The sequence below is a fragment of the Scyliorhinus canicula genome, chromosome 4 (genome assembly GCF_902713615.1).
Source record: "Scyliorhinus canicula chromosome 4, sScyCan1.1, whole genome shotgun sequence".
In the NCBI taxonomy this organism is placed as follows: Eukaryota; Metazoa; Chordata; class Chondrichthyes; order Carcharhiniformes; family Scyliorhinidae; genus Scyliorhinus; species Scyliorhinus canicula.
In genome coordinates, this window is record NC_052149.1 from 83259986 (window position 1) to 83276568 (window position 16583).

The 16583-nt window shown below is 45.0% G+C and overlaps 1 protein-coding gene across 2 annotated transcripts in view; it reads right to left on the minus strand.

The window, feature by feature from the left end:
- hmcn1 (hemicentin 1) overlaps positions 1 to 16583 on the minus strand; it is a 677622-nt gene that overhangs the window by 130294 nt on the left and 530745 nt on the right. For both annotated transcript variants that reach the window (XM_038794621.1, XM_038794624.1), the window contains exons 67-71: positions 12805 to 12902; positions 8492 to 8770; positions 7798 to 7994; positions 6455 to 6536; positions 48 to 184 (exon numbers count right to left, since the gene is read on the minus strand). In XM_038794621.1, the coding sequence (XP_038650549.1) occupies positions 48 to 184; positions 6455 to 6536; positions 7798 to 7994; positions 8492 to 8770; positions 12805 to 12902 (793 nt within the window). The remainder of the gene's footprint in view (positions 1 to 47; positions 185 to 6454; positions 6537 to 7797; positions 7995 to 8491; positions 8771 to 12804; positions 12903 to 16583) is intronic.

Here is a 16583-nt window from a genome sequence, read left to right on the forward strand (position 1 = left end):
CTCCCTAAATGCAGTTATCTAGTATTGACAGGAAGATGGCTATTTACCTGTAATGGCTTGCCATCCTTAAGCCAGGTTAAGGTTGGAGGTGGTACAGCATCAGACTTGCACTCCAGGATTACCTGTCCATTCTTTAGCACAGCCAAGTCCTGAGGCCCACTTTGACCAGCAATGTTTGGTGGGACTGGAAAAAAAACATGGCAGCAACCACGATAAAGCTAGGCAGCAATGTTTAAATAAACTCCCCCTTCCTCATAAAACAGAGTCTGCTTGCTGTTTGGAAGATATTGCACAAATTAGGATGTCACTGACGGAGTGATATTTGTGATTGGTTTCACCAGCCTCTACTCCATGAGCTTGCAAACCGCACACTAAACCGTGCACTCACAGTTCAGCAGACAGGTAAGAGTAGCTCGACATAGAACTTAGTTACACTTGGGGAATATCACAAGCTCTATAGGAAAGACCTGGGGCACGATTTTCCGAGCCCCGCACCGGGCCGGAAAATCGCCGCAACTGCGCCACACCGGTCCGACGCTGGTAGGCGATTCTCTGAGGTGCGGAGAATCAGGGCCATTTGCGCCAGCGCTTTTGGCGCGGCGCTGGTCGCGGGCCACTGCACGAGGCCAGGCCGCCGATTCTCCAGCCTGGATGGGCCAAGCGGCCGCGCAGAAAAAGCAGTGTCCCGCTGGCGCCATCCACACCTCGTCGCTGCCGGCGGGAAATCTGCGCAAAGGCTCCGTGGGCGGCCTGTGGGGCAGGGGGCCACTGTCCCCGGGGGGGCCTCCAATGGGGTCTGGCCCGCGATCGGGGCCCACCAATCGGCGGGCTAGCCTCTTACCCCCACCGGGCCTACTTTGTGCGCATCCAGCCCCAGAACTCCCGCGCCATGTTGCGTCAGGCTGGAGCGTTCAGTAAGGCCACCGCACATGAGCGGGTTGGCGCGTCACCACTGCACATGCGTGGGTTGGCACCGCCCCCAATGCGCACCAGGAAGTAAGGCTGGAGCGGCGTGAACCACTCCAGCGCCATGCTGGCTCCCTGTGGGGAACAGAATCGCTAGTGCCCGCGCCCGTTTCGCGCCGTCCTGAAACGTGACGGCGTTCACGATGGCGCAAACAATATGTCTCCATTTCAGAGAATCGCGCCCCTGAGATATACCCCTCCCTATCTGAGGCACTCCAACAAATAGACCTGACTCCCAAAGCATTTGATCCTCTGCTTCTGCTTCATTGCATCAATGGGTTGGATTTCCTGTTGAAGTGGGGATCAGGAGGCGGGACTGATCCCGGCATGTGTTCCTGCCTCATTGGCCAGTCTGCCAGGAGGTGGGATTTTCATGGGGTCAGGGTCTTAATGATCCGAGAAGACCGGTCTTCCAGGTAACTAGTAGATGGGGGAGCGTCGGGAGTGAAGAGACACGAGGGAAGCATGCTACATTCTGAACTGAATCGTCAGTGCATGTCTCAAAAATAAAATGAGAGCTCCTTCAATTTCAATGTGCCTCAGGTGAATGGAGAGCTTACAACCTTCTTGTTCATAACATTTAATTGCCACTTTCCAAACTTTCACTTTTTTCCCCCATTAAAAAAAAACTTTGTGCAGCCACCCCAGTTCCCATAGAGTTCTAAATCCCTCATGAAAATCTCAAGAAAATACAATGAAAGTTCTGAATGAACTCTCTAATGACTCCAACATGCCCAATGAGGTGGGTACCTTCACTTTCCCACTTCTCCCTATTCTCGAAAAGTCAGCAGAGTCGGGATTGGAGGCACTAGACTGGTACTTGGTCTGTTTGTTTAGCTGTTCCATCCTGATTTGGAATGGGAAAACCCAGCCCAATGTATTAATATATTTTATTTTAAGTACACTGTAACAAAACTATACAGTAAACTCTGTCTGTATGAAGGAAAAGAAACTGAATCTGCACAGCAAGACATACATGCATTTTTATGAAACACCTTTTTCGCATTAGAACAAGCAACCAGATGGAGGACCTATGTCTGTGGAAGGTATATGAATTAAAACACAGCCATTTCTTCCTCCAATGCAATAAGCTCCAGTAATCGGAACAGTCAGAAACATGAAAATGAGTGCAGCATTTTAAATTTCAGTCATATATATATGTTAACGTGCATTGGGATGCTTCTGGCCTGAATTTTCATGCAGAGAGGCTCTCCAACTTCGTAAAAATGTTTGCCAAGGGACAATTCCTAAAGTCCTGTCCCCCAACCCGGCACTTTCAGAGGGAGGAATGAAGGTGCATTCTAAGTAATACATCCATGGTTCATGAAGGCAACTGTACATGTTAAAGTGCAGCTGCCTCAGTCAGATCTGATTTTCACTCGTGGGATGTCCAAAACATGACTTGTGCACTTTCAACCTGCTAAAGACAAGGCCTAAAGCTATCGGAGCTCTTTGTAAAGGTCGGGTACTCTTTTAGCGATGCAAGGTACCCTTTTGGATATAGTCCTGGGACAGCTTTGCAGTCAGGTGCCCTTTGTGAAAGGTTCATTGCCCTCCCTTTGAGATTGTTAAAATTAGGCATAAGTGTGTGTTAAACAGTGCATACTAAATTGGAATGGTTAAGAAAGCTGGTTCTGTTTAAATGGCATGCCCTTTAAATATTTGGGGAAAAAACTATCCACAGTGTTTCATAAAAATCAGTGCTTATTATTTCACTCTACCAGTTGACATGAGCTTGAGGTCTATCATTGCAGTAGAGCTACATGACTGATTTCACAACCTATAATTATTACAGTGGGGTGCCTACCAGTTAACTGTTTGATTGATAGCTCTCAAAAAATTTCTAATGTTAATTTGTGGCGGGTTTTAGAGGGAGTTTCCCGCCGGTCTCCCGGCGAGTTCCCCACCGCTATACAATGACACTTAGTCACTTTTTTGGGCCCTGGGGAATTTCTCACCGGTTTGGCTTACATTTTTTTCAGCACTTGGGAGCTGAACTCCTATCAGGCTGTCATTTTGAAAGGGTTCCCCGATCTCTAAGTGAGCTTGTACCCCCACCCATGGGCAATGTCACCCCCCACACATAGGGGCACGACCCTCCCCCCCCCAGGTGACGACACCCCACTATGGGGCCCCTGGGGGTCCCCCTTCTTCAGACACCCCCAAGCCCCCTTACAGTACCCCCCTCATTTCCACGGTGATTGTGATGAGCTCTTTGGGGAGGAAGAGATATGGACATGGATTGTGATGAGCTAAATGTAATAGGGTTAAAGAGTGACCATTAGGTGGGTCAATTGCAACATTGGTGGTTAATGGTGATGGGGATGGGAGGCTAGAAGGTATTGCAACAGGCTTTAAAGGTTATGTGCAAATTAGTTGCCGTGAACCTACCCAGTACTTCAAAATCCAGATACCTAAATGCTGGATGGGAGTTGGGTGATCAGGTGATCAGAGCTGCAGGTCAGCTCAGCTGGACAACTGACTGGATAGCCCAGCATGTAGTTCTGAATATACTACAGTGTTTGGATTGAAGACGATGTGAAGGGCAAAGGACCAGCGGGCGGGAAAGGCTTCTTGCACATGGTTTGCAAGGACCCTGGTTAAGATCCTTGCTTTCTTGCACACTCATGATTCTGGGGGCCATAGGCCTGGGCTGGGTTGTCCCTTTAAATAAAGCACAGGCTTTAAATCTGACATATGCAATAAAAACACATCAGATCTCCTTGCAGTGCAAGTGTACATTTTTTTTATTAGTTCATGGGACATGGGCGTCAGCATTTATTGCCCATCCTTAATTGTCCTTGAGGGGGAAGTTAAGAGTCAACCACATTGCTCTGGGTCTGGCGTCACATGTAGGCCAGACCAGGTAAGGACAGCAAATTTCCTTCCATAAAGGACATTAGTGAACCAGATGGGTTTTTACAAAAATCGGCAATGGTTTCATGGTCATTAGACTTTTAATTGAATTCAAATTTCACCATCTGCAGTGGCTTAACAACTATGCATCAATAATGAACAATGATATTGCTACCACAGTGAAATTTTAACTTCTTAACTTTACATTGCTCGCCAATATTTTCCCCAACATCTGCAACAGCCTGCTGAACACTATGCCCCATTGTCTTTGATAACTTTGGCGGGGGGCCCTCCAGATCCTTGAGGTCTGAGGGCCCCGGCTTACTTTGGGTCTCCTGCACTAGAGCAGGTGCAGCCTCTTCAGTCCCTGAGGCTGGAGCTGATGGGGTCACAGACAAAGGGGATGTGAAAGAGCCAGACACCCTTAGAGTCCTGAGTGGAAGTGCCAGATGCTCTATCTATCTTAAGATGGCCAAGGGTCCATGACTGACTCCTTGAAAGAAAGGGGCATCTCAGGAGAGAGGTTGAGGTGCCCGGTCACCCTTCCACGTAGCCACTGCAAACGCTCGCCCACAGTTACAGTATTGGAGTGCAGGTCTGCACACATCTCTAGCAGAAACTGGGTGTGCTCGAGGTTCTCCAAGGCATTCGCCACCCTCCACCTAGAGGTCTGGATGCAAGCACTTATTGATACCACTTAATCAACCAGCAGGTGCACGGACTTCTCCTCCTCCTCACATGCGTCTCTGTTGAATGCCTCCGACACCTCTGCCTGATATTTCCCTGCCTCTCGTTGCACCTCCAACATTTTACAGGACCACGCCCAGAAGCTTATCATCAGACTCATACTTAGCAGGAACCTTTTACCCAGACATCCTCCGGGTGTCAGTGACTACCCCTGCCTCCTCCTGCTGCTGTGGACCTAGGGTGTGCTGTGACCACTGAAATGTGAGAATGCCTGAACTAGTTCTGGTATCCACTAAGATGTCTCTCTCTGGGCTGGTGGATGGTGCAGGTGACTGCTGTGATGGTTCAACAGATGCAATATCATCATTGTCATCCTCCTCCTCCCCCCTCCTCTGTGGGCTGGAGTTTGGTGTCTGGCATAAACCTTTTCTTGCTGGCCTCTAATGGAAAGAGGAGAAAATGAGCGACTGCATGGGCTGCCTCCAACATAGCACTGAGCATTTAGGCTTCTATGTGAAGACATAAAGCATGGTTCCTTGTTGGAAGATGGGCGGACACTGTCCTCGCTGTATCCACATCCATGGTCTCGATCCTCCCCTGCCAGCTCAGAAGGCCTCTCTTTGAATAGTGTGAGGGGGCAGAGATTGGGCATGCCCAGTCCTGTCCTCTCTTTCATGCCTGCTGTGCATTAATTTGTCCTGAGCAAAGAAAAAAGTTGCTTTGAGAGCAATTGGGATGCAGGTGGTGTTTGCATGCTGCCACTCTTCAGCACCACCTCACTCGCAACTGCGCGCCATACGAAAATGCACTGCAGCTAATCCCTGGGTTCTTCGGCAGCACCCTCCGGGGTAGTCCTCTTGTGAGGGGAATTGGTACTCGCCACTTTGCAGGGGTGTTGTGGGCCATCTCCACCTATCCCTCGGGTGAAGGACGTCCTTATCCTTACAGTCCTCCACTGCATTCAGCAGCTCTTTCAGTGATGTATCACTGAATATGGGGGCCAGTGCTCCTTGACTTCTGCGTGCCATCTCCTGGCCTGTTGTAAAGAGCGAGATAAAAGTAAATGTACGAGCGCCTTTTAAATATACGCCTGGATAGGCCTGGGAGAGGGTGGGTGTTGTTATATTACTATATTGTAATATAAATATTACTCTTTATTGTCTTGTATTAAATTCTGATCAGAACTAGTCGAAGTCTTCCAGATGATGACAAATTATTTATTGAGTAATATAATAATAATCTCGCGAGTTCTATCACTTTAATACTAGATTAGTAAAACAAGTAAGAAAGATTGGATTAAACTAACAATTATGATAATACACTGCACTTTGATCTGATCACGTCTTCACTCTAGCTGTTCTCCACACACACTAACTAAAGAAAGAGCAGGAAATTCCTTTGATAGGTCCTGTTGGTGTTGCCATCTAGTGATCATCTGTCTGTACTGACTTCATACTAACTAAACATGTATTAACACATACAGAGATCACTACAGGGGTTATGGGTGGGAACGTCACATTCTGCCCACCCTGCAGTGAGATACGTTGGGAAGCTCCAGACTGCATAAATAATGAGCCCAGCACAATTTCCTGCTGGGTTCCACGGCGGCAATCATTCTTGCTTCCCGCCCTAACCATGGAACTTAGACCTGGAGCTGGCGATTCCTCCCCAGGCTCTCTAATATATGACAGAATTGCATCTACTTAAAGCGTTCTGTAATACAAAAGAAACTGTAAAGTTTCCTGTATTTATTAATAGAACAACCCGTGTATGTACCAAGATGATGGTGGAATGATTCTGGTCAGACACACACTAAAATGAAGTCAAAAACCTGAGCTACAAGGAAAAACAATTAAGCTGCTTTATGTTTTAGAATTTGCAACTGAAACTGAAATGTCAATTATACCTCACCGTTGTGTCCAGTCTATGTGTTTGGTTGACTTACCATGTACCCTTACCAAATACTCTCTGTCATCATCCCCCGCTGTACTGGAAGCCAGGCAAGTATACCTGCCTGTATCTTGCACCTGCCAAGGGAAGAATATAAAAGCATTGAACTAACTGCAGTTCATTTTTTTAATGGTGTCATGATGCTTTATAATATTTTTACATTGCATCAAAACTCATACTAACTGGGGAGGTTGCTGAATTTTGCCAAGTGTTAAGAACACCTGGAGAAGATAGTCTCACATTACTTCAGTACAACTGTCCTTGAGGCAAACTCTTAAAACTTTATAACTCTTTAATTTTACTAAAGAACCAACTACTCATTTAGACTCCATGAGGAAACATCTCCGTGTTTCTGGAGAATGATACGGAGTTCTCGGAACTGAATTACATCACCAGTCATGCTGGATAGGTTAAGCTGCAAAGAGGCAGTGGTCTCAAAACTAATACCTGTAGTATAGCAGTTCTGGTAAGACTGAATTGAACTTTACATTAATCTCGACACAAATTTAAACTCTTTGATCAGATTTGGTACAATCAGGTTATAACCTTTATAGAGTAAATTTTATGAGTCAGCATTCTCAGAACCAAGCTTGACATGTCGCAAATGTGAGCACCAGAGGTCACAAATGTGCAGGATTTTCCATCTATTAATGTCAATAGTTGGACAATAATGTGGCCGATGCATCTGGATTCCTGGTATGCACTGCTGTTATGTACAATTTGGTGCTAGATTCACATTTATTCCATATATTGGGCAGTGTAATATTTAGTAATTGTAAGAGAGTATTGTTATAGTAATGGGGTGAGTTGTTTTGTGAAGCATTTTAATCGCACTGCATGAAGTGCAGTACATGAGTGGTTTGAATCAGGACAGATTGAATTGCGATAAGCAGTGAGAGATCGGTTTGAGGAAGCACCAGTGTTAGAATACGTGCAAACGAAGCAAGCTATAGTTTTAAAAGTTTAACAAATCCCAGGAGCTCTGTAAGCTTTTAATATCACTGAAGAGCAGACAGGGTTGTTAGATCTTTTCAAAAATAAAAGCATTTGATTACACCCTCCTTAATTACAGAATGGAGTGGAGATGACAGTGTAACCCAGATTTACACACTTTCTCCACACAAACGAATGTTCTAACGTAGAATTAATACCACCAATATAAAAGTAGGAGTTCTTATGGTGAAGACTTGCATAATATTGATTTCTAATTATTAGTAGACTAAAAGTATATATAGTTAAAGTCAACAAGGTTTCTCTCAAAAATTATAAATGCCTTCATAAAAATATATTTTTTAAAAAACAAGGTTTCTTTCTATACAAATGGGTGTATTAGTGCACCTGAGCGTTCACTATTTTCAACACTTCACCATTGTGAAGGACGTGAATGGCATCTGTTTGTGGCAGTGGCCGTCCATCCTTAATCCAGGTCAGTTTGGGAGCTGGTATGCCAATGGCAATGCAGTGAAGTTCTAGGGGATTGTTCACAACTACAGACGTTTCCTCTGTGAAATTGGAGCCATTGATATGAGGCGGATCTGCAATGGGAAGACACGAAAAAACCCTGAGGTTATAGTTTTTAACTCTCTCAGCTAAGTGACCTGAAGTGAACAGAAAAAAGGAAAATACCGGAAAATAAATGACCAAACCTAATTAGGTTCAAATGGAAAATAGATAAAGAAAAAGGGTTACAGGTTTTGGGATTGAAAATAAACTCATTCTAGTGTGTAGGGTGCACACTTACCGTTTACAGGTTTATTTGCACTTGTCAATATTTTGGTCATGCTTTAGTGTACAATTCAACATCACTATTTTCCATTCTTTATTGCTATCTCAGCTGTTATGATGTACCTGCAAGGTTTGGCCATTGAGTTTGCTCTTTGGAACAAGGTTCCGAAGTTTCTCTCTCCCAGATTCCATCTTGGGTATATTGTTTAAAAAGATGTGTGTCCATCACCTACCTGACTACTGACAGTGCCAAGGAGAATTTATTAGCTTTTTTCATATTATTGGTGATAGTATCTTTTCAACTTACCCAGCACTTTCAAATTGAAGTGTTTGTTGACCTCGCCTGCTTCATTGGCTGCCACACAGGTGTATCTTCCAGTGTCTTCCACCTCAGCCGTGGATATCTGCAGTGACATTCCCTGGTTGCTCACTGTCATGTGAGGGCCTAATTTGAGTGGCTGAGTTTCTTTAAGCCAAGCTAGTGATGGAGTTGGAGTTCCATCTGTGATGCAGGTTAGGGAAACTGGATTTCCCTTTACAACAGTGAGTTCTTCAGTAGCACCAGCATCATCCAACCTTGGCGGAACTATGGTGGACAAAGAGAGCCCGTTAAGACGCTGTAAAGTATTTGATCAAAGTCAGCTCATGGTGAATGTACCCTAATTGCAGGATCATGCTTCCTTGCTGTCAGGAATAAAATTGTAAATGCACTCTCACACTTGCACCACAAATTATGGGAGACCTTCCCCCATGTGACATATTCAGACTTTGTATATCTGTCATCTGTCTCCCGCTGCCCATCCCACCCACAATAAGCAAAGTCCGAACAAACATGGCAACCAACCCATAAAATCCAAAGAAGAATCATCGCTCGTATCAAGATCTTAAGTAGGAGTTATTGAGAGTTAAGGTGGAGGCTTGAGAAATGGGGGAGGTAGCGGGGGAAGAGGAGGAGCAGGAATGGTGGATGGGTTCAAGTGACAGGAGTTGGTAAGGGGCGGGGACGTTTGGAAGTCGGGTGAATGGCGAGCAAGGGGATATGGATTGAGCATTCTTATTAGAAGACACAAGGGGGAAGGAAGGTTCTCGAACTGAGGATCAGCACATCATGGAATGTTTCAACACAAGTGGCCATTGCGATAGAGACTGGAACTTAAATGAACATGATAGTGAAAAACTGCCTCCATTGGGGAAGCCTCATGCTGCTCATCCTCAGAACAGTGTTGTTTGCAACCTCTTTAATTGAAGCAGAAACTTCTGTACAGTAAATCTGAAGTTGCTTTGTAAACATACCCAAAGTGAAGAACTTCTAAAGCTATATAACCCCAGATCTTCCAGTGCCCAGATTGTCAGAGACTGGACGTATCCTGGAAAATGCACTATGGGACCCCTTGGAAGTCGCAATGTTAGGACTCAGTGGGAATTGTCAGGAAGTTTGAACTTCTGATGGGCAATTCTTCTGCTTCCTGGGACCCTCCGAAAAAGTCTCCAACTCTGTGTTGGAGACAAAGACTTACTTACCTGGCAAATGTTGAAAAGGAAAAAAATCATAGATGGGTTGAGGGTGTTGCAATTGGGTAAGACCCCAGGACCTGATGGATTCCCAGTGGAATTTTATAAAATGTTCTCTGGGTTACTGGGGCCGCTCCTGGTTAAGGCTTTTAACGAGTTTAGGTAGCTGGCAGTACTCCCCGCAACGTTATCACAGGCATCGATTTCTCTCATCCTGAAGCAAGATAAGGGGTGCGATTCTCCGCTCTCCACGCCGGGTGGGAGAATCGCGGGAGGGCCGGGCGACTCACGACACGCCGCCCTGCCCACCGGGCGATTCTCACACCCCCCCGCTCGCAGAATCGCTGCTCGCGTTTTTCCCGGCGACAGGCAATTCTCCTACCCGGATGGGCTGAGCGGCCTGCCTTTCCCGACCGGTTCACGATGGCGGCAACCACACACCTGGTCGCTGCCGTCGTGAACATGGGCGCCAGATGCTCTTTTGTGGCTTGTGGGGGGCAGAGAGGGGAGTGAGCACCACGGCCGTGCTCGGGAGGGGACTGGCCCGCGATCGGTGCCCACCGATCGTCGGGCCCGCGTCTCAAAGGGACGCACTCTTTCCCCTCCGCTGCCCCACAAGATCAAGCCGCCACGTCTTGCGGGGCAGCGGAGGGGAAGACGGCAACCACGCATGCGCGGGTTGGAGCCGTCAGCCGTCAGCCACGCATGCGCGGGTTGGAGCCGGCCAACCTGCGCATACGCGGCTGACATCACTTAAGCGCCGTCGTCACGTCATTCTCGGCGCGCCGCCTTGACGCAAGCGTCAAGGCCTGGCGGCCGAGAATTACGGAGAGCCACTCCTAGCCCCCCAGGTGGGGGTGAATAAGGTGCGAGGAGCGGCCTCCGAGGCCGTCGTGAAACTTGGCCGAGTTCATGACGGCCTACCCGATTCCGCGCGGGAGTGGAGAATTCCGCCCAAAGACCCAGAGAACTGTGGATTGTTCAGGCCAATTTCCCTGCTGAACGTTGATGCTAAATTGCTGGCAAAGATCTTGACCACTCGATTAGAGGATTGCGTCCTGGAGGTAATCAGGGAAGATCAGATGGAATTTGTGAAGGGCAGGCACCTGACGTCCAATATTAGACGGCTTCTTAATGTCATAACGATGCCAGCGGAAGGGCGCGAGGTTGAGGTGGTAATAGCCATGGATGCCGGGGGGGGGGGGGGGGGGGGGGGGGGGGGGGGAGATAGCCGAAATCATGGCGATACTAGGAGAAATCTGGCGATTTTCAGGTTACAAATTAAATATGGGAAAGTGCGAGGTGTTCGTGATCCAGGCACGGGGACAGGAAAGGAGACTGAGGGAGTTGCCGTTCAGATGGTTGAGAGGAGTTTTAGATATCTGGGGATTCAAGTGGCTAAGGATTGGGGGAAGCTTCATAAATTACATCTAGGCAAAGTGATGGATCAAATGAAAAGGGATTTTCGCAGATGGTAAATGCTCCAGATGACGCTGGCAGGGAGGGTCCAGATGGTAAAGATGACGGTCCTTCCGAGACACTCTTCTTTTTTCAATGTCTTCCGATTTTTATCCCAAAGGCATTTTTCAGAAAAATGAAGACGGCAATATCGGGTTTCGTGTGGGCGGGTAAAACTCCGAGAGTGAAGAAGGTACTCCAGTTCAAGGTGGTCCACAGGGCCCACAGGACGGTAGCCCTGATGAGCAGGTTCTTTGAGGAGGTGGGGGACAGATGTGGGCGGTGTGGGGGTAGCCCGGAAAACCATGTACATATGTTTTGGGCATGTCCGAAATTGAGGTGATTCTGGCAGGGATTTGTGGACATTATGTCAGAGGTCTTGGAAGGAAGGGTAACTCCGAGTCCAGAATTGGCAATATTTGGGATATCGGAAGATCCGGAGGCCAAGGGGGGGGGGGAGGGAGACCAATGTTCTGGCCTTCTCCTCCCTGGTGGCCCAAGCAATTGTTTTTTTTTCTTTTTTTCTTTTTTTACGTGTGTCGGTCCACGCAGTTGTTTAAGAGATGTGAATGTGTTAAACTGTGAAAATTACTAATGCTTCCATAAAATATTTTCTATAAAAAAACGAAAAGGAAAAAATCTGGGCTAACTCTTGAGTAACTATACAGTTGGCCCCCCAACCACTCACACTGACCTCACTTCCACCTATCCATGACCTCCAGCTGCTGATTCCCAACTAGCCCCTGATCTGACCTGACTAGCACTAGACCCATCCCAATATGACCAGCACCTGTCCTGACAATCCTTCCCAATCTGATCTGACGATCCCCCAAGCTACATACGCACTAACACACCTGTCACCCCACCCACCTACTACCCTACCACCCTATCCACATGCAACTCTACCCTCTTTCCCAATCTATCCACTCACCCCCTTTGGGGGCCGATTTAACTCAGTTGGCTGGACAGCTGGTTCATGATGCAGAGTGAGGCTAATAGGGCAGGTTCAATTCCCGTACCAGCTGAGGTTATTCATGAAGGCCCGCTTTCTCAATCTTGCCCCTCGCTTGAGGTGCGGTGATCCTCTGTTTAAATCACCACCAGTCAGCTCTCCTCCTCAAAGGGGAAAGCAGTCTATGGTCATCTGGGACTATGACGACTTTAACTTACCTTTCACACCCTCATCCACCCTACTCCCTTACACACTTCTTCATAGCTGCTTTCAAAGAAGCTTTGCGACATTTAAACTGGTCAGAATATGGCAGATAATGGTACAAAAAGGAGGCGTGGTTTCAGAACACATTTTCTTCTCTGCCCCTCCAAGATTTACTGTCCTGAATTGGCTGTGAAGGATTCTCCATTGGAAATGGCTCAGAAAAATCGGAGGAGGTATGTGTTTTTTAAAAATCTGATCAGTGTTGGAAATGGCCAGGATTATATGATCACGCTGAAGTAAATGCCAATTTAAATGGCCTGTCACAACTACCAGAGGAAGACATGCTGTATTGGGACCGTAAAATCCTGACCAGGGTTTCCGATCTGGATTGGAAGATCTGGGCTAAAGTTTCAATTATATGCAGATCCAGAGATACCATAGACTGCTGTGGAAATATTGTAAAGCAATGCACATTTCCTTGCTCACAAACTCACCATACACTATTAGGTTGTAATGTTTGTTATCCACACCAGCTCGATTAGAAGCCACACAAGTGTACGTACCAGCATCTGACACCTGTGTTTGTACAATTCTGTAAGAAAGTAACAAATAAGTACAGAAGTATCAAGTTTCACCCCAGACTTATTGGAGGGGGTAAGGGCGCTGGGTAAAGTATTATTGATTAACTTCAATTTTTGTGGTTATATTTTTTGCTATTCTTCAACTACAAGACTGATAGTGACAATTCAAACTGGATATAGGACATGGTGCTCTCAATGACTAAATAGGTAAATACAACTCATTGCACGGAAGCAACTCACAGGGAATGTTTAGCTTTTCCTTAAATTCATCCATTAGCAATCTCCTAGTTTGGAAATAAGAAGAGTGTAAAAGAACATAGCAACAGGGGGGAGGCCGTTTAGACCTTTCTGTCCGTTCTGCCATTCTATTAGATCATGCTACATCGGCAACCTAAATCCACTTTTCCACTTTTGCCTCATATCCCTCAATTTCTTTAGCAAACAAAAATCTATTAATCTCAGATTTAAATTTAACCAATGATCTAGCATCAATTTCCCTTCGTGGAAGAGAGCGCCAAACCACTATTACCCTTTGCGTGTTCCTCATCTCATGTTCCTTTCACTTCCAAGGTCTAAACGCTTCTGCTTTGTTCTTTCAGAAAGCAGCGCGCAGGAACCAATCACTGATCAATGTCAAGCAGAACACTAACCCTGGCCGACACCCGGTTGCCAGTTAACCAATCGATCCAACTACCTTCAAACCTGGTTCCAAGGCTCACTTGGTGCTTAAGGCGTCTGGCTAAATGGTCTGAATCTAACTTTTAGATTATGCCCCCTAGTCCTATAATCTCAAACCAACAGAAATAATTCCTTTCTTTCTACTCTGTCTGTTGTCTTTAATAACTTAAAACAATTTGATAAATTGGCATTTAACTATCTAAATTCCAGCGAGTATAACACTAGTTTGTGCAATTGCGCCTTGTTATTTAACCTTTGGAGTCCGCAGTATCCATGCTGACCTCCCCCCCCATATACCTGTCCTCAGGTTTGATGCCTAGAACTGCTCAAAGTGATGCAGGCATGGTCTAAGCAGGGCTTTGTATAGCTGAAGCATGATTTTAACCCCCTTGTATTCTAGTCCTCCAAATATAAAAAGGTAAAATTTCCATTAGCCTTTTTGATTATTTACTACAATGTTTCTAGCTTTCTATCATATAGAAAGTTTCCTGTTCTGCCCTTTTCAGGTCCAAAATGGATGACCGACATTGATTCGCCTACATTGAAATACACTTGCCACAGTTTTTCACTTAAAGACTCTTTAAGTGAAAGAGGATTATTTCATTTGTTCCTATTTCTTTATATTATTTTATTATTTTAGTCCATATTTGGGATGTGCCTTTAAGAAGAAGAAAGACTCAAGGTTGAAGCAGCTTGCTTGACAGGACATTGTGTTCCCAGGTTTTGCTTTTAGCCAGACTCCTCGGCACCAAGTGAAGCTTAGGAACCAAGTTCGGAGCGAGTTGGATCGATTGATTAAATGGCAACTGGTGGGTCGGCCAGGGTTAGTGTTCTGCCTGACAATAGTTCCTGATTGGTTCCTGCGGGATGCTTTCTGAAAGAACAAAGCAGAAGCATTTAGACGTTGGAAGTGAAAGGAACATTCTCTCTCTCCTGTTCAAAGAAATGAAAGAACTGCTTTGTTGTCCTGAAAGCAGCGAGTGCCCAGCACATGCTTTGTTGTGAATGTGGAATAATGTAAAGTAGGTAGCCAACCTTGCCAGAGAAAATCATCTCAAGGAAGGAAAAAATATCAAACCTAAAGCTGAACTTCAGAAAGACACTAACTAGAATTCGTCCTAGTGCATCAAAGATCTTTATCCCTTTTATTTTTATTAATATTTTTTTTCCCTTTACAGCACCCTTTCCCTTCTGTTGTTTGTCTGTGTGTGTGTGTGACACACGTATATAGATAAAGAGAGAGAGAGATAGAGAAAGAGATAGAGAGATGTTGGGGAAGGGGGATTAGGTAGTTATGTTTTCTGTTGGTTTAATTCTAATACTATACGTAATAAAAGGTTACTTGTGTTAAAGTTGCAAACCCAGTTATTGCAGTTTATTGGGCGCAACCATGGACCTTGGGTATTTTAAATAAAATCTAATGTCATTTGTGTTGTGACTCTGGGTGAGTGGGGCTGGAATTGACCATGCACTAGCCCAGGATGTCATGGTAACCCATCAATACCCTTTATAATTTTATTATTCCATCTATGTTATTTATAATATTGCCTACCTTTGTACCATTGAGAAACTTGGTTATGTGGTTTTCTATCTCATCATTTAAGTCATTAATGGATGCAGTGAACAGTTGAGGCTCCATCACAGCTCCTTACAGGACATTTTTGTTACATTCTGCCATTTAAGGTACCTGCGCATTACTCCTACTTTCTGCCTCCTGTCGCTCAGCCAATCTTCCCAGGTCAATAATTTGCTTCCAATTCTATGAGCTTCAACTTTTGGTCAGAGTACCTTGTGAGCAATTTATCAAATACCTTCTGGAAGTCCATATAACTAAAATTCTTTTGTCCACTATTTTAGTCACTTCTTCAAAAAAATTGGTTTCGTCAGGCACAAGCTACCCTTCCCAAGTAAAAACAAGAAATACTAGGAGGTCAATTTCCAGCATCTGCGGTACTCTGCTTTAAAATCCATGCTGGTTTACTGTGATCAACTGAAAAATGTCAATGTCTTCTCTCGTCCTAGTCTTAATTATACACACCAGCAATTTCCTGATAAAGATGCTAGACTCTCTTAAATAGGCGAGTGACATGCACAATTTTTCTTTCTAAAGCAATGGTTTCTGAATTGACAACTTTGGAAGACTATAGTCAGTAATGTTCTCACACAATTCTTTTAAACCCTTGGATGGAAATCTTTAGTGCCACCAGTTTCTTCATTATTATTGTTTTGCATACATTCATTTTGGTGAGTCACTGTTCCTGATTCAATACAGATTTCTTTGGGATGTCCAATATGCTGATTCCTCTACAGTTATAAATATTGGTTCAAAGTAATGATTTAACTTAGACCATAAGACATAGGAGCAGAATTAGGCCACTTGGCCCATCGAGTCTGCTCCTCTTGCATGGCATTTCCTTATTTCCATTGAAAATATTATCTCTAACAGTTTTCAAGAGACTCACATTACTCCTGACCACCCTTTTGTGCCTAATAGAATAATAAATATATTTGATAAATCTTGCTAGTTTATTTCCATACATATTTTAGCTTTACCTAGCCATTTGTCACCCATTGTTGTTCTTTATATCTATCTTTTCCATTCCCTAGGATCTGTCCTATATTATTGCATTACATACACTATTGTATGATTGCTCTGTTATTGTCTCTTAGACCTTTAGTTGTCTATAGCTGCTTTTATTTGCAAGAGTTCTTGTCCTTTAGGGACATGAACTAATTCTGTCTCACATTAATTTATTTTTTGAACACCTCCGACCGATCTTCAGCCTTTTTATACATTAGGGGAGGCGGTAACATAGTGGATTGTCACTAGGCTAGTAAGCGCTGAAGAACCGGGTTCAAACCCCGCCACTGCAGATGGTGAAATTTGAATTCAATAAAAATGTGGAATTATGATGACCATGAAACAATTGTCGCCTGTCATAAAAACCCATCTGGTTCACTAATGTCCTTTAGGGAAGGAAACCTGCAATCCTTATCTGGTCTGGTCTTCATGT